At 52.0% G+C, this 22,119-nt stretch overlaps 1 protein-coding gene across 2 annotated transcripts in view; it reads right to left on the bottom strand.

Annotated features, from left to right (window-relative positions):
* LOC105478593 (Rho GTPase activating protein 35) overlaps positions 1–22,119 on the bottom strand; it is a 152,082-nt gene that overhangs the window by 5,035 nt on the left and 124,928 nt on the right. The window contains exons 4-6 of one of the 2 annotated variants that reach the window (XM_011736054.3): positions 12,578–12,655; positions 10,986–11,117; positions 628–733 (exon numbers count right to left, since the gene is read on the bottom strand). In XM_011736054.3, the coding sequence (XP_011734356.1) occupies positions 628–733; positions 10,986–11,117; positions 12,578–12,655 (316 nt within the window). Of the gene's footprint in view, positions 1–627; positions 734–10,985; positions 11,118–11,169; positions 11,540–12,577; positions 12,656–22,119 lie in introns of those variants that run through there. The other variant, XM_071087236.1, reaches the window with a different exon arrangement.

The raw sequence follows: 22,119 nt of genomic DNA, 5'->3' as shown, positions 1-22,119 counted from the left end.
GCCAGCCAAAGCAGTGGCGGTGCTCCAGCTGTGATGAGGGAGGGAGGCTGAGCGTCCTAAACCAGAGTGCCATCAGATGCCACTTGGCCAGCAGCCCTCCTCCACACACACGGAAGTTCAGGGAAGAGCCACATGGCCTCCCGCCTGCAGCCTGTGCTCCATGCTGGAGGCTGGCTCTCTCCTGCAGCACACCTCTCGAGGTGCGATGTCCCGGTTCTCCCCAGCTGGGAATGTGAATGCTGAGAGAGGACTTTCAGGGGCTCTGAGGTGTTTTGGATTCAGGAGAAGATTTCTGGAACATCAGCACCAACCAGAAGATCTCTCTCTGCCAGCTTTGGGGCACAGGCCTACAAGAGGCCCCATGCCCGACAGAGCTAAGTGCACTGTCTGGTGTTGGGCAGGTTTGGGGCCACGTGGCCGCCCTCAGATAGGAGCAGGAGGGAGGCCTTAGGATGGGCGAGAGGCAGAGGCTCCAGGCGCTGAGCCCAGTGGGCACCACGGAAGGCCGGCCAGCGCCCCTTCCAGGCCAGGGCCTGAGGCTGCTACTGGCAGCCTTGTTCTGCGACGCACTGACCCTGGCTGTCAATTTTCCGGAGGAAAAACCAACCAGAAGGCCCTGCGACTTACTTGTTTAAGTGAGAGATGACATACTTGAAGACTTCGTGGTTTTCCTTTGGAAATTTCTTTAATACCTCCTTAAGGGCATGCAACTTCTGCTCCCGGTCGTTGATTTCTGAGGAGAGAGAAAACCAAAGCCTTGCCTTTCATGGCCGAGGCTGGTGGCCACCCCAGGGCGTGCTCTGTGATGGGCCTTCTCTGAGGGCAACCCAGGGCTTTCGGATGACACTAACTCCACTCTTTCCCCCAAAGCCTGTGCCCAAGGCTGGCACACCTGGCAGTGGCACTGGCCCAGGGGCCTGGCCCACCTCTGTGTCCCAGGCCCCCACTGAAGGGCGGCACTGTGTGCCTGGGGCTTCCTGGCCCCACCACCCGAGACAGAACGATCTGGAGAGACTACGCCATAAAGAACACCATTCTTTGCTCATCCGGTTGCCCCTGGAGACAGGCATCCCTACGCAGAAAGCCTGCTTGCTTCCTGACCAGATGGAGACAGGCAGCCGCTGCCACCCACCCACGCCAACAGACCTTTGAGGGAGGGAGTCGGTCATGAGACCAAGGCTCTGTCCTTTCCCTAGAGACACAGGGACCCTCCGCACATCCCCATTGGAGGGGCTGATGGAAACAGTGAGGGAATTCTTACGCACTTCACCAAAGGAACTATGCACCCCCTTTCCCCCCAATGTCCACACTTTGCCTATCACGGAATCCCAATGTCCTAGGGGAGGGAAAACAACTGGCTGGAATGCAGCTCGTAACCCGCGCCAGGCCCAGTTCCATGAGTCCCTGCAATCGTGTGAGGCAGGAACTTGTCACCCCATTTTGAGGATGAGGTATCTGAGGTTAGAAGTTGCAGAGCTGGGACTGGCTGTGGGGCTGGAGCCGTGGCCACTGGGCTTGCCATCCCTGAGTGGGTGTGGCCCACCTTGGCTGGGAAGGGCATCCCGGGCTGGTGAGGCACACATGTCCCAGAGCCCACCTGGAGCCCAGCTGGCTGAGACAGATTTCTCTGTGCAGGGAAAGACATCCCCATATTTCCTTCTTGGACTCCAGGGCACAGAAGAACCACGGGAGGGTCTCACGAAGGAGACGGCAGCTATCTCACAATTGGTGGCTGTGGGTGGGGTTGGTGAAGAGGGGGTCTATTATAACGCCGACGGTTGCTAATGGGCTTGGGGGTTCAGGCTCCTTTGAGATAGACGACGGTGCTGGATCGTCTGCCCCGGAGACACATGTGTACCATTCTGCTGATGAATCCGGGAGGGGTGCGGACTCCCTGAACCAGGTATTCTTTTCTTTTTCTTTTTGAGATGGAGTCTCGCTCTGTCACCCAGGCTGGAGTGCAGTGGCGCCATCTCGGCTCACTGCAAGCTCCACCTCCTGAGTTCACGCCATTCTCCTGCCTCAGCCTCCCGAGTAGCTGGGACTACAGGTGCCCGCCACCACACCTGGCTAATTTTTTGTATTTTTAGTAGAGATGGGGTTTCACTGTGTTAGCCAGGATGGTCTCGATCTCCTGACCTCGTGATCCACCCACCTTGGCCTCCCAAAGTGCTGGTATTACAGGTGTGAGCCACCGCGCCCGGCCCTGAACCAGGTATTCTTTAGGAAACCCATGGCTCCCTAGTCACCTTTGCAGCAGGTGATGTGCCTGGAGGGTCAGAGTTGGGGGAGTTGCACAAGGACCCTGGGGAGAGTGAGACTTGGAAGAGCAGACAGAATCCCAAGGGCGGGAACGCGGAGCAGGGAGGAAGGCCCTGTGGTGGTCTGGAGTCCAGATCCTGACTCAGATGGCCCTGGGTACAAATCCAGCCTCTCGTGCCAACTGTGTCACCTTGGGCAAGTGACACCGTAGGGTCAGTCTCCTCGTCTGTAAAAGGGGCTGTGGACAGTGCCTCCTTCATTCGGTGACACCCGGCAGTTAAATTCAGAGTTCACAGCTGGACACAAAATAAGGGCACCTGAGAGCCAGTCTACTTGCAGGGGCCAGGGGGAGGGAGGCTGCAGGGCTGGAAGGGACAGAGCTCCAGGAGCTCTCCCAGGCAGCCTAATGAGGATGAATGAAACCAGGCAAATCTGTGGCCTTGAGAGTGTAACTTCATGAAAGCAGTGTCTTGGTAACATCTGTCTATCAGAAATGACTAAAAAAGTCCTGGGAGCTAGTTATTGGGCTATGAGCAGCTTCATTTCTCTGAATCCAAGGTTTATTTTAAGGGTTCCACCTCAAGGGCACATTCTTTTCTTTTTCTTTTTTTCTTTTTTTTTTTTTTTTTTTTTGAGACGGAATCTCGCTCTGTCGCCCAGGCTGGAGTGCAGTGGCGCGATCTCGGCTCACTGCAAGCTCCGCCTCCCGGGTTCCCGCCATTCTCCTGCCTCAGCCTCCTGAGTAGCTGGGACTACAGGCGCCCGCCACCGCGCCCGGCTAATTTTTGTATTTTTTTTAGTAGAGACGGGGTTTCACTGTGGTCTCGATCTCCTGACCTTGTGATCCGCCCGCCTCGGCCTCCCAAAGTGCTGGGATTACAGGCTTGAGCCACCGCGCCCGGCCTCTTTTTTTCTTTTTTGAGATGGAGTCTTGCTCTGTCCCCCAGGCTGGAGTGCAGTGGCGCGATCTCAGCTCACTGCAACCTCCACCTTCTGGGTTCAAGTGATTCTCCTGCCTCAGCCTCCCAAGTAGCTGGGACTACAGGTGCCTGCCACCACGCCTGGCTAATTTTTATATTTTTACTAGAGATAGGGTTTCCTCATGTTGTCCAGGCTGGTCTGGAACTCCTGACCTCAGGTGATCTACCTGCCTTGGCCTCCCAAAATGCTGGGATTACAGGCGTGAGCCACCGCACCCGGCCATGGGCACACTCTTTTCCACGACCTTGAGTCTTCAAACAGTTCATTGTCATGTTACAATACAATATCTACATAAAAAAAGTAAACTGCTGTAGGGAGGACAGAAGACTGTATTAGAAAACACAAGCAGCATGTGTGTGGCGCGAAGCTTCACTTCATAAAAGCGTCATGCCCCCTTCCAGCTGCTAGCTTGGCACAGGAGGACACAGGTCTCTCCGCAGGTGCCTGCACGACCCAAACACAGCTGTGTTTGTCTTAATTAGGCAACGAGTGGTAGCACCTTTACGTAAGAGCTGGGTCTCATCCCATCCTCTGGCTGGAGGCAGGAAACGGGGCTGGCAAAGCCTAGGTCTGCCAGGGATGCCTGCTCTCCTTCCTATCTGATAAGCAGCAATGAGGGTGGTTTTGTTTCTTCCTTGGGGGGTGGGGAGGGGCAGGGGTGGGAGTTACAGAGCCTGCTTTGATAATAATTTAGGGGCCGGGTGTGTGTGGTGGCTCACGCCTGTAATCCCAGCACTTTGGGAGGCTGAGGTGGGTGGATCACTTGAAGTCAGGGGTTTGAGACCAGCCTGGACAACATGGCAAAACCCCATCTCTACCAAAAATACAAAAATTAGCCAGGTGTGGTGGCGTGTGCCTATAATCCCAGCTATTTGGGAGGCTGAGGCAGAAGGATTGCTTGAACTTGGGAGGTGGAGGTTGCAGTGAGCTGAGATTGCGTCACTGTGCTCCAGCCTGGGTGACAGAGCAAGACTCCATCTCAAAAAGAAAAATAAAAAACTAGGGGCTGCCCCCTAAAATCCCAGCCTCCTTCTGCATATGCACCTCAGCTGAATGCCTAGTGAGGAGTGGGTGGCCAGTCTCCTGGCCTGCTCCCCTCCCCACTGGCTGCCTGGTCCAGGTGCTCCTGAGTACGGAGCAGCACTAGGAGCTCGCTGGGCAGAAGTCAAGGAGGGCGAGAGGCCCTTCTGCTCAAGTCTGGGCCACACTAAAAGCAAGGCTGACCTTGTCAACATCCTTTGACTCAGCCCCATTCACCTCTTTCCTTAAGCAAAGCTTGCCTCACCCCTCTAGGCTCCGGCTGCAGCCTCTTCACATGGCAAAGGCACCAGCAGCTGCTTAGGTTTGGGTGCTGCCCGAGTGCTGGCAGGACAGCTTCACAGTGCTCTTCGCGTGGCCCTGACCGCAGACCTGAGTGGAAGGTGGGGCTGGGTGTTACCCATATGGTGGCTGAGAAACCCACTCCAGAGGCCAAGAGAAGGTCACAAGGCTGGTGATGTCGCAGGTGGATGGGACCTAGGCCTGTTCCCAGCTCAGCCCATCTGCTCTGGGTCCTCGCCTCCCTGCAGGCAGCAGAGTCCTCTCTGACTGCAGTAATCCTCTGACAGGAAAGGGGATGGGGCGCCCTCCAGGGTGCTGGCTTCACCAGCTAGGACACTTTTTTTTTTTTTTTTGAGATGAAGTCTCGCTGTATTGCCCAGCTGGAGTGCAGTGGCACGATCTCGGCTCACTGCAACCTCCACCTCCCAGGTTCAAGCGATTCTCCTGCCTCAGCCTCCTGAGTAGCTGGAATTACAGGCATGGTTAATTTTTGTATTTTTAGTAGAGAACCCCTCCCAGGTTTAAGCAATTCTCTTGCCTCAGCCTCCTGAGTAGCTGGGATTACAGGTCCAGCTAATTTTTGTATTTTTATTTTTATTTATTTTTTTTTTTTTGAGACTGAGTCTGGCTCTGTCGCCCAGGCTGGAGTGCAGTGGCCGGATCTCAGCTCACTGCAAGCTCCGCCTCCCGGGTTTACGCCATTCTCCTGCCTCAGCCTCCGGAGTAGCTGGGACCACAGGCGCCCGCCACCTCGCCCGGCTAGTTTTTTTTTGGTATTTTTTAGTAGAGACGGGGTTTCACCGTGTTAGCCAGGATGGTCTCGATCTCCTGACCTTGTGATCCGCCCATCTCAGCCTCCCAAAGTGCTGGGATTACAGGCTTGAGCCACCACGCCCGGCTAATTTTTGTATTTTTAGTAGAGATGAGGTTTCACCATGTTGGTCAGGCTGGTCTCGAACTCCTGACCTCCAGATCCGCCCGCCTTGGCCTCCCAAAGTGCTGGGATTACAGGTATGAGCCACCGCACCCGGCTTCATACGTTTTTCCTATACCCACTCTCCCCTGACCCAGGACTGGGGGGGCACCAGCAGTGTCTGTGCCCTGTGTGGCATTTTCAGCTGCCTTGGTCGGAACCAGGCACAGGTCCCTCAACAGTCCTCAGTGAGGGAGGCGGCGACTCTGACCCAGAGGCAGGTGAGCGTGAGAGGGACTAGGCTGAGTACATGGGGATGGGTGAGGCTGTCGGTGACAGCACCCCATTCTTGCCTCGCCAGACAATGCGAATTATTTCATTCTCGGATTTGGGAGGCCCCTCTTGCTTGGGTCATTTGTTTATCCTCAGTGTGTGGGAGAAGCAGGTGTTTATGGGGGCCTGCTCCTGCCTGGGTACTATTTTATACGCTGGGGATGCAGTAGGGAACAAAAACCAAATTCCCTGTCGCTTACGGTCTAGTGGAAAGAGGGGAAAGGACCCAGAGGGTCCCTCTCTAGTCCAGGAGCTTTGGGCTGGCTCCTCGAGGCCTTCCTGGCCCGGCCCCAGTCTCCCCTCGTGACCACCATCCTCATCCCTGGTGAGTTCAGGCGCCTCTGGCTGGCTGCTACTTGCTGAGCACGGTGCTGACTGCGCTGTCCGGCTCCAACCTGGGCCTGGGTGTGGTCAAGAACAGACTCTGGCAGCTCCAAGCCAGAGGCCTGGGAACAAGCTGGTGGCCAAGAGCCAGGCCAGCCCGTGCACCCCGGACACCTTCTGCCCCATGGTGCTGCTGCAGGCTGGGGCCACAGTCTGTGTGGACCTGGTCACAGGGCAGTGGCACACTCAGGGGAGCCACTCACCATCTTCAGTGGAACCTTGCTCTACAGGGACCCGCAGCTTCAACAGGTGGGCCGGCCTGCCCGGCCAGGTGTCTACACTGGCCAAAGAAACAGCAGGGGCAATAGGCTCCCTGGGGTCCCTGCTGGGACAGGGCCGTCAGGGCACCCAGCCCTGGGTGAGCTGCTGCAACCCGGACCCGCCATGGTACAGGTGCCCAGGGTGGCTTCTCCCCACACCTGGCGAGTGCTGATTTGTGGACTCTCAGCTCCACTCGTCCAGACTTTTGGTATGACCTCCAACCCCTTCAGAGTCCCCTCAGGACCCAGACTGTGGAGGGCCGGATCCTCACATCCTTTACTCCCTCAGCCTACCCTTTGGGAGTCAAGACACTTAGTTTTTTCTAACAACAACAAGAAGAACCCACCCTGCTCCAGTGTTGGTCAGTGGTAGACAGGAGTCCAGGGGTGTGGGCTGGGAGAGATGGTGGCCTATGGAGGAGACCCCAGCCTCTACACCATGCTCACCCCTTCGCTTGGCTCGGCTCCAAGTGGCTCTGCTCTTGCTCAGGGGGTGTGGGCTGGGAGCTGCACCTCTTGATGGGACATCATACTTTTGAACTTAGGGGCTAGTCGCCTGAGACAGCAAGAAACGTCCAGGGGACGAATTTTTGGGCCAGTTGAACCAAGACAGCCTGGACACAGACCCAGCAATTTAATAAAATAGAGACCCCAAGAACTCAGGAGGAAGGGGAGGAGACAGCCAGAGGGCACAGGGACCTTACTGAATAGCTTCCCATACCTCTTACAGCACAGACACACCAGGACTCACAAAGCCAGAATACTGGTCCAAGGTCAAACAAATTGGCAGCAGAGACCCTGTTCCCAAAGAACACTCCTGCCCTGGCTGTGCTGCGCCACTGCCATCACTGGCACCCAGGCTGCCAACCAAGCTCTAGGCTTGGGTCTGCTGCTGCCAGCTCAGTGCCTGGAGGAAAGTCCCTGCTGGCCGCCGCTGACCATCTGCACGCCTGCATCGCCAGGAAAGGGAAAGCCCAGCTCAGGGTCACAGTCCTTCAGTGATCACGCAGGCTCGTCCGGCGTCCGCTCTCCCCGTCCCAGGTGGTAAACAACTCCAAGGTCAAGACTTCACTCTACAGGGCCCAGGATGGGGAATCCAGGCTGTCCTTCCCCTGAAGACATGGCTTTGCAATCACCTGTTGAATGTCCTGTCCCACCAGACTGAGCTGGGGGCCGCATATGTGTGTGCCCACTGCCATCTGTCTCTGTCCACACAGGGCCTGGCTATCTGTGAAATTAATGACCCCGTGCGTGGGTGTGAGGAGCACCCCCATACCCTCGGGCAGCTATCTGGACAGATCAAAGGAAGGCAGGATCCCAGAACCAGCAACGTCCCAAGGCAGCTGGTGAACAAGAGCCCAGAGAGCAGCAGGGCCGCCTCCTGGTAACCTAGGCTGCACTGTTATCTCTAGCCCCAACGGTCTCATCTGTCAAAAGGAAAGGCCGAGACAATGAGCCGGCATCCTGAACCATGTTCGGGTCACACATCCCCTTCGACAATCTGACGAAAACGACTGGTCTCTCCTTAAATTAAAAAGACTGAATTTTACGAGCTATTACAGGGAGTTAATGGGGACCCTGGAGCCACAGGTCCTTTGGTCCAGACCGTCTGGCTTGAGATGGAGCCAGCTCTAGCACCCCTTCCAGCACAAAAGTCATAGGGCAGGGCCTGTGGACACCGGCTGGATGGAGTCGACTCAAGATAGGCAGGGAGGAGGGAGTCACCAGAGACAGGGGAGACACCAGGCAAGAGTGACTCCTGAAGGCGGGGGTGGGCTACAGGGAGGAGACAAGACAGGCAGCGCAAGCCTCTTCCTCTGCCTCCTGAAACCCTGGCCCATCTCCCCTGTGAAGCCCTCTTCCTCGAGCCTTCCCCGCTGGGGTTTGTGCACTTCAAGCTCAGCTTTGCTCTGTCTTCAGAGAACTTCACTTGCACCCATGGAGGCAGGGACTCAAGCCCCAGCTTGTCGCTCCCTAGCGGTGTGACCCTGGGCAGGCTGTATCACCTCTGAGAAGCTGTTTCCTCCTCTGCAAAATGGAGATGTATTATAATACCATCTTCCTCAAAGGAAGATCAGCAGTGGGAATCAAATGCCTCGTGGAGAGCAGGGCCAAGCCTAGGCAGGCACCCAGGCCATGGGCGGTGCGGTTGCTGCTGCTGTTCATTTCTGAATCTCCCACGCATCACCTTGAGTGTGGTAGGAAAATAACTGGCAAATAATCACAAACGTCTCTATTTTGCGGGTACATTTTCAGCAGTGTTCAATATTGTGAAATTCTGGAGCTAACAAAACCATTTGCTAGTGACCTTGATACTTGTTGTGATGGGATTTGAAACTGGTTCCAAGGCCTGAACATATAGAGACACAATTGCTCTCAGGGATTAAGTAGAAAGAGCTGGTCAAGTTGATGTAGCCATGGAAACCCCAGCCAGTCTGGGAAGAGCTACTTTGGGGCATGATCATCTTTTTTCCATAATATCCCTTAACACTACTAACTTTTACACTGCCTGGTATCTGTGGCTCAGTTGAACCTGGCCCTGCAACATCCACAGCCTCGCTTTCCAGTCAACTTCTCTGGCCCAGAGAGGTGCCATTGTCAGCAAGATCTTCTCCTCTCCCACCCCCTTCAGTCAGGTTCAAGACAACGGAGCCCCCGCTGAGTACCGTGGGGGACAGGAAACACACAATGGGAAGAGGAAGTGGGAAACCTCCACCCTTTCCCAGGCTGCTGCAGTAGCGGCCGCAAGAAGCCACCTCCTGAGCAGTGGAAGCTGCTGTGGGAAGGGCAGCTGATTCCCTATCAATAGCACCTCCCGTTCCTGCCGGCCCCCCAACCCTACACAAAAAGATGCTGTGTCAGCAGCTCCCGCAGAAACAATGGGGTTCTGCCGGGTGGCAGGATTCCACGCACCTCTAGATGGCGCCAAGTCAAGACAAATGCAGACAGGAATTCCCGGCTTCCAGCCTTTCCTAACTTCCACTGTGAGACAAGCTTCCGTGGAAAGAAACCTGGCTCCAGAATAGAGATTTCCCATGCGACTTCACATCTGTGCCTGCCTGGAGCCTCCTGGAGAAGTGACTGCTGGGAAAGCCTCTATCTTCCGACAGCAGGATGAGGGGAGAAGCCGGCAATAACTGCTCTGGAGAAACCCTGACTCCCGTCTTCAGAAGGCAGGCTACTCTATGACCGTCCCAGGAGTACCATGCTCTCCTGCCCCATCCCTGTGGGCTTAGCTAGGTCAGGCGCTAGGAACAATTCCAGTCAGCTAAGAGAGTGTGGACAGAATAAGGTGAAAGTGGCATCCAGACTGTGAAAACAGACACCACAGGAAGTGCAGACCCTGGAAGGGTGACCTTGGAGGTCCCGCAGCCCCTGTCACTATTGAGGCTCTGACAGTTCAGGGGTGGGCTTCCTCCACACCTGTCTCCCTTAGATGCTACTTAGAGTCAGTGACCCAGGACTCGGGGTCACGCTGATCCATCACCTCCCTCAAATTTCTGCCTACACATCAGCCTTGTGAGTATATGAGGCTTGTTTAAAGCTCCCTCTTTAGAGTTGGGCAGTGGCATGATGAGACCAATGTCCTGCCCCTGAGGAACACATCTCCTTTCCTCTTCCCCACCCTCTGGTCGCTGGATCACGGGGTGGCTGTCATCTCTGGGCAGCTGGCAGAGACACTCCCTTCTGCAGCTGCACGGCAAGGGCTGCTGCTGGGTCTTGGCCTGCCAGAGGCACAAAGCAGGAAGGCTGCTGATGACTTAAAAGGTAGTGAGGGCCACATGGCGGGACGCTCTGAGAGGCCAGGCATCCTCTGTGGTACTACACCAAGTCCAGGGAGAGGCTGGCCAGTGAGAAGTCTTGCCCATCTGGACAAACACCTCTAGAGAGAGGCAGGCTGGGGCAGGAACAGCTGATGAGGCAAGGTGGCACGGCACACAGGATACCACTAAAACCAGAGGCGCTCATTTGCTACAGCATCAAATGATCACTTGGCCACTGGAGTTGTCTCTTTCCCTCCAGAGGCCGGCTTCCTAAGAGGCTGTAGGACCCTAGACGCATGTTAACTTCATTACATGAGAGGTGGGAGAAGACAGGTAAGAAGAGGGGAAAGGAAAATAAGAACTACTATTAAATAGGCTGTTCACAGCCTCACTTCTAGGCCTTTCCGAACCGAATTTCATCTGCAGGAGTAGGGATGGTAACAACAGCAGGACACTAAGGGGCAGAGAAGGTTAAGTTGGCCGCAAGCAAAGGAGCCAAGTCTGACACCGAAATCATGCTCTTAACTAATGAGAGTATGAGGGAAACCTGCAACTCTCTTGGTGCCACCCCCAGATAAGCACCTAAGGTCTACAAGGGCAAGAGCCCGATTTGCAAGTCCCATTGTTGTCATCTGGTTAATTCCCTTGCCTGCTGTCCTTCAAACATCAGCTCTAACAGCCAGCGTCCATTCTGAGGGCAGGACCTATTCTTCCAGTGCTGAGCCCTTTCTCCCTCAATCCACCCAACACTGGGCTGCCGGTACTCACTGTGTGCCTCCACCAAGTCGATCTGCATGTTGTACGGGACCAGGGGGTCAGGCAGTTCTGAGAAAAAGCTCTTCATGGCACCGGCCACGGTATTCACCGTAAAGTCTTTCTCTGCCAGGTCCAGGTTATGGTCTGAAAGGAAGTCAGGAGAGTGAGGCCAAACCATTCCAAGCCAGGCAGAAGCATCAGGACAACTCGGGGCTCGGGAGAGGCTAGAGAAACCTTAAGGAGCCAGGAATGGCCTCAGGACTGACACGGATTGGAGGGGTGAGACCTGTGGGAGTGCTAACTCGAGTTCTGAGGTTCAGGCATGGGTTGGCCCCAGCACCTCTTTCCGAGACTGCTGAACTGCCTCCTCCACCAGCATCAGGGCAGGGATGCTGGTTTTCAGTGGCGGGAGCTTGCCCTCATCTGGCTTTGATATGCCGTTACCTCTTCCTTACTCCTTTCCCATCACAGAAGAAGGAGGCGGCTTTCCTTAAGGGTGGCTCACTTTCCAGGTAGGTCACAGAGATGTTAGCAACCACTGTGACTGCCGCCTCCATCCTTGTCGCCTATGGTGGGAGGGCAAATAGGCTCATTTATTCTCTCTCTGGCCCTTCCCAGCCACCACACCACTGACCCATCTCTTACTTTCCTTCTTGTTGCATACATACTTCAGTGGATTCCTGATAACGAAGAAATCTCCACGGATGGACAACACCACGTTCCATTGTGGGGGAGGTAAGCTGGTACAGGATCTCCAATATATACAAATGCATCCCACACCGGGGGTTCTCCCCTCACTTGGCCTCGTGTCTCCTAACCCACAGATTAGCAGGCGTCTCCCTCTCGTGTGGTGCCCTCTGCCCGCTGTGGCCAGCTGAGCCCAACTGCGGTGCTGCAAGGTGCAAGGGCTGCCCACCTGGGGAGTGGGTGTGGTGTCTGCTCTGGGTGGTGCCTCCTGCCCTGGCTGCTGACAGATGGGAATGTGCCCTGCTCCAGTGCTTTTGCTGCTGGCACTGGGGGACATGGTTTCTCATCCCACCGTGTGGTCAATTCCAAGAGGTAGAGTTTGGTTGCCTGACTTTAGGCCTCTTGAAGCTGGCTCGGCTTAGGAGAAGAGAGTCCCTGCCAAGAACTATGTAACTTGGGTCTGTGTCCCAAGGGCTCAGCTCCTCACACGATGGTCCCTCGCTTTCTCTGGTGCTGGGACTGTGAGGAGGATAGATCTGAGGCCCTGGCAAAACAGGATCACATCTCAACCCGACTTGTATATCATGTGCCTGCAACTAGCTCTGCATGGCCAAACAGGCAAAACTCTTCAGTGTGGTGAGGGAGGCGTGTGCCTGGGTGACCTGGAAGAGCATCTGTGAGTGGCGGTGTGGGGAGTGGCCTACATAACCCAGCTTTGGCAGGGAGAGTTCACTGACAGGACCCAGTCCACTCCTCCCCACTGCGGCCATACATGGTCTGTTTCTCAGTTTCAGCACCTTGTGACTTTGGGTCTGTGCTGGCAGGAGTGCCCCGAGGCCCCAAAGACAGTTCACCAAGGCAGTTGTGTTTTCCATGACCAGCTCTGGCCTCGGACGCCTGGCCAGGCTGCGCCTTACCTTGATCAAACTGTCTCTGCAGACTCTCCATCTCTGACTTGTTCCCGCTGACCCGGTAGATGCCTTCCGTGCTCAGTCCTGAGGAGAAACAGGCAGGGTCTTAGGAGTAGGAACTGGAGAGCAGAGAATGAGGAGGGCTGGGCTCGAAGACAGAAGGAGAAAGCCAGGGAAAGTCCATGAGGTGCCCACCACAAGAGAGGAGCAGGCCTCAGCACACTCTTGTTTGATTTTTCTAGATGCTTCAACTCATCGCTCTCCATTTTCTTTTTCACTTAAAAATTTTAAAGTATTTGTTCTTTGGTAAAAATGGAAAGACTGTAGAAGCACAGCAGTTAAAGATAACTTCTGTTCATATTTTGATGTATACTCTTGAGTTTTTCATTTTCATTTAAAAAATAGAGGTAATATATATTTTAACCCATCATTTTCACTTGCAAAGTGTGTTGTGGCCAGGCGCAGTGGCTCACGTCTGTAATCCCAGCACTTTGGGAGGCCGAGGTGGACAGATCACGAGGTCAGGAGATCAAGACCATTCTGGCTAACATGGTGAAACCCTGTCTCTACTGAAAATACAAAAAATTAGCTGGGCGTGGTGGTGGGTGCCTGTAGTCCCTGCTACTCAGGAGGCTGAGGCAGGAAAATGGTGTGAACCCAGGAGGTGGAGCTTGCAGTGAGCAGAGATTGTGCCACTGCACTCCAGCCTGGGCGACAGAGTGAGACTCCGTTTCAAACAAAACAAAACAAAACAAACGAACACCAAACAAAACAAACAAAAAAACAAAGTGTGTTGTGAACTTATTCTAATCACTTCAAGTTCTTATTCTTTTACATGATTTTAAAGACACCAAAGTATATGACCACTGTAAGAATAGTCGTGCTGTTAATCATACAGGGTTGGCTGGGTGCTGTGGCTCATGCCTGTAATCCCAGCACTTTGGGAAGCTGAGGCAGGAGGATCACTTAAGGTCAGGAGTTCAAGGCCAGTGTGGCCAACATAGTGAAACCCTGTCTCTACTAAAAATACAAAATTAGCAGGCCAGGCGCGGTGGCTCACGCCTGTAAATCCCAGCACTTTGGGAGGCTGAGGTGGGCAGAACATGAGGTCAGGAGATCGAGACCATCTTGGCTAACACGGTGAAACCCCGTCTCTACTAAAAATACAAAAAATTAGCCGGGCGAGGTGGCGGGCGCCTGTAGTCCCAGCTACTTGGAAGGATGAGGCAGGAGAATGGCGTGAACCCCGGAGAAGGCGCTTGCAGTGAGCCAAGATCGCGCCACTGCACTCCAGCCTGGGCGACTGAGTGAATCTCTGTCTCAGGAAAAAAAAAACAAAAACAACAACAACAAAAATTAGCTGGGAGTGGTGGTGCACACCTGTAATCTCAGCTACTCGGGAGGCTGAGGTAGGAGAATTGCTTGAACCTGGGAAGCGGAGGTTGCAGTGGGCTGAGATCACATCACTGCACTCCAGCCTGGGTAACAGGTGGGACTGTCTTGAAAAAAAAAGAAAAGAAAAGAAAAAAAAAGTGATACAGGGTTTTCCAAGTTTTTACTGTTAGAAAATTAACTCGTGCTGGGTGTGGTGGCTCACACCTGTAATCCCAGCACTTTGGGAGGTCAAGGCGGGCAGATCACCTGAGGTCAGGAGTTCAAGACTAGCCTGACCAACATGGAGAAACCCTGTCTCTACTAAAAATACAAAATTAGCAGGGTGTGGTGGCGCATGCCTGTAATCCCAGCTTCTCGGGAGGCTGAGGCAGGAGAATTGCTTGAACCCAGGAGGTGGAGGTTGTGGTGAGCCGAGATTGTGCCATTGCACATTGTATGCCAGCCTGGGCAACAAGAGTGAAACTCCGCCTCAAAAAAAAAAAAAAAAAAAAAAAAAAAAAAAAAAAAAGAAAATTAACTCACAAGTATGTTTTTTTGGCAACTAGTAAAAGCTTAACAGATTACTAGATATAGGTATTTCTTACTTTGTGAATATCCTATTCATGTTCTTGTTAATTTTCCTATTGGAGTGATTCTTATTTTGAACTTGAGAAAGTCTATGAATATTAAGTAATTATATCAACGTTATATATGTTTACATTTTTCCTTTTTGTTATTTGTCTTCTAATTTTATTGAATTTGTTGAAGTATATAATTCAAAAATTTTAGGTTTTTAAGACCATTTTCTTTATGATGTCTTCCTTTGTTTTTATGCTTAGAATAGGTTTTTCCCATTCCTGTATCAGCTATTGTTTTTTCCTTCTTGTTCTTTTTATCAGTTTGAAGAATCATTTCATTCTGTGATCATTCTGGAACTTATTTGGTGTATAGTGTGATATAAGAAAAAAAGTAGTAAAAGTCAGTTAAACAAGTAAGTTAGAATAAAATATCAAGGGAAGGATGGACGCCCACTCCCTCCCCATCCTACCCTGGGCAGAGCAGCGCTGTTCAGCTCAGAGTGGATTCCAAGCTGTCTACTGCGTCCATTCGCCCTGTCCCGGGAAAGAAGTCCACTGGGAGCCATCAAGATCTCAAGGACTTTGTCTAAAGGATGGTGAAGTCACTGTGAAAACTGACATGGGGCCTCATGGCTAAGGCAACCCTGGGTCCCTTCTGAAGACTGGCTTTGAGCGACTCTGTCTTGCTGAAGGCGCACAGAGGAAACACCGTGGGTGCTGCCACCGGACACCAGAAACAAGTGTGGACCGTGGAGAGCACCGAGCCCTGGAGTCAGTCAGACTCCAGAGAGCCATGTGCTGGTTGTCATTGTCACTGTTACCTCTGGAGAGACAGCCATCAGGCAAAATAAAAGCAACTGGCCTGCCTGTTTTCTGGGGTCCCAGACTTCTTGAGACTTCAAGAACACTGGAACAAGAGGTATCAATTCCCTGGCTTAAAAGCTGTTAATTGCACCAAGGCCCTTCCCCCGAGAGAAAAGGAGGTTAATGGACCAACCCCAGGGACATCCTACCATGCAACGCCTAGTTACAAAGGAGCTGCCACTGCTGTACTCACTTGGGAGAAGTGCTGGCACTTTCCAGAGTGGTCACACGCTGTGCACTGAGCTAGGTGCTTTGTCCCCATCCACCATTCGCTTGTTTATTAAATAAATGATGATGCCATTTAATCTCCCACACCTCATGGGAGGAGCTATTGGGTGGGTAGAGAATACACATGAGAAAACTAAGGTTCAGAAAGGTGAAGTCCTTGCCCCAGATCACAGCTGCTGAGAGGCAGAGTGGTCTGAGTCCGGGGCCTCTGCCACTGTCCTGCCTCCTTACTGTCCCAGAAGACACCTGGCTCAAGCTTCTGCTGCTTCCTATGAATCCACCAGGCTGCGGTCCAGACCGCAGCACCCCCTTCCCCAGAAGCAACACCACATTTGGGTGAACTCCTCTGGCCTAAGCACCCGGGCAGCTTTTGAGATGGCACACCCCTACCCCCTGTGCTGTTGAGACGCTGCTCACCAGCCCTAGTTAGTAATTTTTCCACGGACTCTTTTCTTAACTGCTCTCAAGACATACTTAAACTTCTACCTATTTCACATCTGGGCAAGCCTTGGGTATGTGTCAGCGGGCTCAAGTCTTCATCTCCTAATTTGAAAAAAACAAATAAAACTAAATCTAAGTTATTTTCCCTTTCCCTGAGTATCAGCCCTCCACAATACAAAGAAAATGATAGGACAAACAGCACCAGTCTCAAGAGCCTGGAATAACGCAGCAATGTCACCGTTCCTGAGTCTCAGTGTGTAGAGGCAGCCTCCGAGCTGCAGAAGACCCGGCCAGCCGAAGGCCGCACATCACCTTCTGGTGAGCCTGACCTTCAGCGAGACTGAGGACTGCTCTGCATTGCCTCCTAATGGCCACCGGCCCCGGCATCAGAGGGCAGGAGACGAACTGCAAATTAGCGATCTGGCAATTATCAGTGGTGTGGACCTGCTGAAACCTCACTAGATGGATCATCACAAAAATGGAAGCACTGGAAAGCACGAGGCCGCACCAGAGCATCAATTAATCATCAACTTAGTACTTCCTGTCATCTGGGCACATGTTTATTTTATGCAATCCCATTTTAAAATAGCAACCTTGCTGCTGTTGTACACAATACCATGGCATAATTTAGGAAAGGTAGCATTTGCTTGGCTAGCGCAATTTCTCATAACTACTAATTAGACATCAATTAAAGAAAGATTAAAAAAAACTGAGAGCAGGCTGCAAACACCACCAAGGCTGCAGGGAGCTGGCAACCCAGGTGAGAAATAGGATGCTGGAAAGAGCACGGGCAGCTTGCCAAAGGCCTGAGACCACAGCAGGAAAAGGGCTGGGGTCTTGGAGCAGACCCCCTGGCAAAGATGCTGGATATTAAGGCATTTGTGTCTGGAACACCCGAGTGTTCCTACATGGAAACACTCTAGGGGTGACTCTGGCCCACACCTGCCAGCGGCAGAAGGCAGAATTCTTACCAACAGTGACCTCCACCCACCATGTCTACTGCAGGCTCCCAAGTCCATCTGAGAAAGCCTTAACCTTAAACTTACAGGCATCCTTACCTACCAGAAATCTCCAAAGACCCACGTCACCGAAGCATAGCCCTGGCTGCAGGCCTTTTCTGTTTCTCTCTTTCTTTTTTAAAAGCCCTCCCTACTGGCTGCAATTATCTTCTATGTTTAAGTTAATCTTTGGAAATAGAACAAGAAAAAGCTCAGAACAGCCAAGATCACTATCTTCAAATATTTGGACAAGGCCACGTAGAAAAGTCTTGTTCCAATGGTTCTAGGGAACAGAGTTATAATCAAGAATGGAAATTACAGAATGGCAAATATTCTCTCACTATATAACTATTAACAGCCATAGCTGTCATTCATTGGAATAGATGAGAATTTTTGAATCTCCTCTCACCAGGCAACCATCTGATTGGGGTACTGTTTAAAAAGATGAATACCTGGTCTAGGAAGCTAGCTAATAACAAAAATGACAAGCCATTTATCAAATGCTTACTCTGTACGAGGCACACGATGCTAAGTGCTTTCGTGCCTTTTCATAGCAGTTCTCACAATAACTCCCCCAGACTGGTGATTATTATTATTATTATTATTTTATTATTATTATTTTTTTGAGATGGAGTCTTGCTCTGTCGCCCAGGCTGGAGTGCAGTGGCACCATCTCGGCTCACTGCAAGCTCCACCTCCCGAGTTCATGCCATTCTCCTGCCTCAGCCTCCTGAGTAGCTGGGACTACAGGTGCCCGCCACCACGCCTGGCTAATTTTTTTGTATTTTTCATAGAGACGGGGTTTCACCGTGTTAGCCAGAATGGTATCGATCTCCTGACCTCGTGATCCACCCGCCTTGGCCTCCCAAAGTGCTGGGATTATAGGCTGAGCCACCGCGCCCAACTTAGACTGGTGATTATTATCCCATTCTACAGACAGGAACGCTGAGGCTAGGAGGTAAAGGAACATGTAGAGAGTGAGTGAGTCGCACAGATAGAATTTGAATCCTGTGAGATTTTAGTACCTGAGTTCTTCTTCTATGATGCTTGATATCACTATTTCTCAAGAGTGAGCATGCAGCAGAGTCACCTGGAGGGCCTGTTACAGTGCAGGTGTGGGGGGCCCAGCCACAGAGTTTTGGATTCAGTCAGTTTGGAGAGGAGCCCAAGAATTTTTTTTTTTTTTTTTTGTACACAAGGTCTTACTCTGTCACTCAGGCTGGAGTGCAATAGCACCATCTCAGCTCACTGTATCGTCAACCTCCTGGGCTCAAGCGATCCTCTCACCTCAGCCTCCCGAGTAGCTAGGACTACAGGTGTGTGCCACCACACCTGGCTAATTTTTTTTGTAGAGATGGGGGTCTCACTTTGTTACCCAGGTTGGTCCCAAATTCCTGGGCTCCAGCGATTCTCTTGCCATTGCCTCCCAAAATGCTGGGATGCTGGGTGTGGGCCACTGCGCCTGGCCTCAAAATCTGCATTTCTAATGCATTCCCAGGTGATGCTGCTGCTGCTGGCCAGGGAACCATACTTGGAGGACTGCCATTCTAGAAGATGTGCCAGAGCTCTAAGGCTCCAGAGAAGCCTTAATCAGAACTCTTGAATTCTATGATTCAATAAAATCAGGGGTAATACACCAGGCAAGATAGATACCACGTACTTTAGGAACAAAGCACTTCCAAAAAGCATGAAAACTGCTGCTTTTTGTACGTAAACAAGCCCTTAGGCATTATTTAATCTTTTTTTTTTTTTTTTTTTTTTTTTGAGACAAAGTCTCACTCTGTCGCCCAGGTTGTAGTTCAGTGACTCGATCTCGGCTCACTGCAACCTCGGCCTTTTGGGTTCAACCGATTCTCATGCCTCAGCCTCCCGAGTAGCTGGGATTACAGGCACCCACCACCACACACAGCTAATTTTTGTATTTTTAGAAGAGATGGGGTTTCACCATGTTGGCCAGGCTGGTCTCAAATTCCTAACCTCAGGTGATCCACTCGCCTCGGCCTCCCAAAGTGCTGGGATTACAGGCTGGGATTACAAGCGTGGGCCACTCCTCCCAGCCTTAATCTTTTAACCATGGATGGCCATGTATGACTTTCATAAAACATTTTTAAAATAGCTGAGAAGGCCGGGCGCGGTGGCTCAAGCCTGTAATCCCAGCACTTTGGGAGGCCGAGACGGGTGGATCATGAGGTCAGGAGATCGAGACCATCCTGGCGAACACGGTGAAACCCCGTCTCTACTAAAAAATACAAAAAACTAGCCGGGCGAGGTGGCGGGCGCCTGTAGTCCCAGCTACTCGGGGAGGCTGAGGCAGGAGAATGGCGTGAACCCGGGAGGCGGAGCTTGCAGTGAGCCGAGATCCGGCCACTGCACTCCAGCCTGGGCGACAGAGCGAGACTCCGTCTCAAAAAAAAAAAAAAAAAAAAAAAAAATAGCTGAGAAAAGCAGAGACCTTATTATTCTTTCAACAAATATTTACCAAGCATCCATAGGCAGATAAATTCCTTTACAAAGTTTCGGTTTTATTTTTTTTGAGATGGAGTCTTGCTCTGTCTCCAGGTTGGAGCGCAGTGGTGTGATTTCGGCTCACTGTTAAGCTCCGCCTCCCAGGTTTAAGTGAATCTCCTGCCTCAGCCTCCTGAGTAGCTGGGACTACAGGCACATGCCACCAAGCCCAGTTACTTTTTGTATTTTTAGTAGAGACACGGTTTCACCATGTTGGCCAGGATGGTCTCAATCTGTCTCTCTCTCTCTCTTTTCTTTTTTTTTTGAGACGGAGTTTTGCTCTTATTCCCCAGGCTGGAGTACGACACGATCTCGGCTCACCACAACCTCTGCCTCCCGGATTCAAGTGATTCTCCTGCCTCAGCCTCCCGAGTAGCTGGGATTACAGGTATGCGCCACCATGTCTGGCTCATTTTGTATTTTTAGTAGATACAACATGTTGGCCAGGCTGGTTTCGAACTCCTGACCTCAGGTGATCCACCTGCCTCGGCCTCCCAAAATATTGGGATTACAGGTGTGAGCCACCGCGCCTGGCTGGTCCCAATCTCTTGACCACCTGATCTGCCCACCTCGGCCTCCCAAAGTGCTGGGATTACAGGCATGAGGAACCGTGCCTGGCCTGAGCCACCACACCCAGCCTTTTTTTTTTTTTTTTTTTAGATGGAGTCACACATGCTCTGTTACCCAGGCTGGAGTGTTGTCGCACGATCTTGGCAACCTCCCCCTCCTAGGTTCAAGCAATTCTTGTGTCTCAGCCACCAAACTAGCTGGGATTACAGGCGCCTGCCACTGCACCTGGCCAAGTTTTGTATTTTTAGTAGAGATGGGATTTCGCCATGTTGGCCAGGCTGGTCTCAAACTCTTGACCTCAAGTGTTCTGCCCGCCTTCGCCTCCCAAAATGCTGGGATTACAGGCGTGAGCCATCGCACCCAGCTCCTTTACAAAGTTTTCAGTCTTGGTCTTCCACAAAAGTACTTTGGCAGGCCAGGGGTGGTGGTTCACGCCTGTAAACCCAGCACTTTGGGAGGCCAAGGCGGGAGGATTGCTTGAGCCCAGGAGCTGAAGACCAACCTGGGCAAAATAGTGAGACTCCATTTCTTTTTTTTCTTTTTTTTTTTTTTTGAGATGGAGTCTCGCTCTGTCGCCCTGGCTGGAGTGCAGTGGCCGGATCTCAGCTCACTGCAAGCTCCGCCTCCCGGGTTCACGCCATTCTCCTGCCTCAGCCTCCCGAGTAGCTGGGACTACAGGCGCCCGCCACCTCGCCCGGCTAGTTTTTTGTATTTTTTAGTAGAGACGGGGTTTCACCGTGTTAGCCAGGATGGTCTCGATCTCCTGACCTCGTGATCCGCCCGTCTCGGCCTCCCAAAGTGCTGGGATTACAGGCTTGAGCCACCGCGCCCGGCCGTGAGACTCCATTTCTACAAGAAATAAAAAATTAGCCAGGCATGGTGGCATGCCTGTAGTCTCAGCTACTTGGGAGGTTGAGGTGGGTGGATCGTTTGAGCCCGGGAGGTCGAGGCTGCAGTGAGCCATGACCATACCACTGCACTTCAATTTGGGAGACAGAATGAGACCCTATTTCAAAACAAAACAAAACAAAACAAAACACCAAAAAATACTCTGGTGACATAGGAAGACTAGACGGTCCTCCGATGTGAGCTGCTGGGGACTTCCCCACGAACTAGGAACTGGTATTTCAGTCTTCGACTGCCCTGTCAGAGCTGTGGTGGCTGGCCCTGCTCCTGAGAGGTGCCTGTGGCAGGATGGACACTAAGAAAATGGAGAGATGCCCCTCAGAGCTTGGAAATCAAGAGGGAAAATCACCTCCTTTCCTGGTATCCTGATTTTCTGAAATATCCAAACAGGTTTTGATCCTGGACCCCAGGCAGGCCCTTCTTAGCAGCAGTGCTGTCGGCAAGCGTCAGGCTTTGCTTCTGCTCCTTCACACCAGGACTCAGTTCCTCCAAAGTTTCCTTTCTAGCTACACATCAATACTTCCTCCAAGACGAACTCAGACTCGCTTATTTTTTACTTTCTATATTTAGATATAAAAACTCAGCACTTAGTCCTTTAAAAAAAATTTAATTGGCACTGCTAGTACTCTAAAACACCCCATGCCAGACAGGCCTTAACTAACAGCTTTTGCGGACTTTTCTGGAGGCTGGAAACATTTAATAAACTATTCCCTTTTTTTTTTACACATGCAAGACTAAGTCTAAGGCAGGCTAAACTGCAAGGCTGGAGGGGTGCTGAGCACTCAGGGAGAGAAGGAAACTCCAGAGCATCCAATTCAAATGGTCTTGAAGAGGACCCACCTCTGTGGAAAGGTATGAAGCCTTTCGTTTTCATTCAGTGCTAACAGTGTATCTATAGTGTGTCTTCTGAGGACCACACTGCCGCACTTCCCCAATCTCACCTCAATGGAAGATGAAAGGGTGAGGGGGCAGGAGAGTGTTTAGGTCAAAGTCAAAGCAACTATGTCTCCATTTCCTTCTATATATAACAAAGATAAACAGTTCTCACCTCATCCCCTGGTGGTATGTATTTAATGAGATCTTA

The sequence above is a fragment of the Macaca nemestrina genome, chromosome 20 (assembly GCF_043159975.1).
Source record: "Macaca nemestrina isolate mMacNem1 chromosome 20, mMacNem.hap1, whole genome shotgun sequence".
In the NCBI taxonomy this organism is placed as follows: Eukaryota; Metazoa; Chordata; class Mammalia; order Primates; family Cercopithecidae; genus Macaca; species Macaca nemestrina.
The sequence above is the reverse complement of the archived record's forward strand: the minus strand, read 5'-3'. Positions and strand labels throughout refer to the sequence as shown.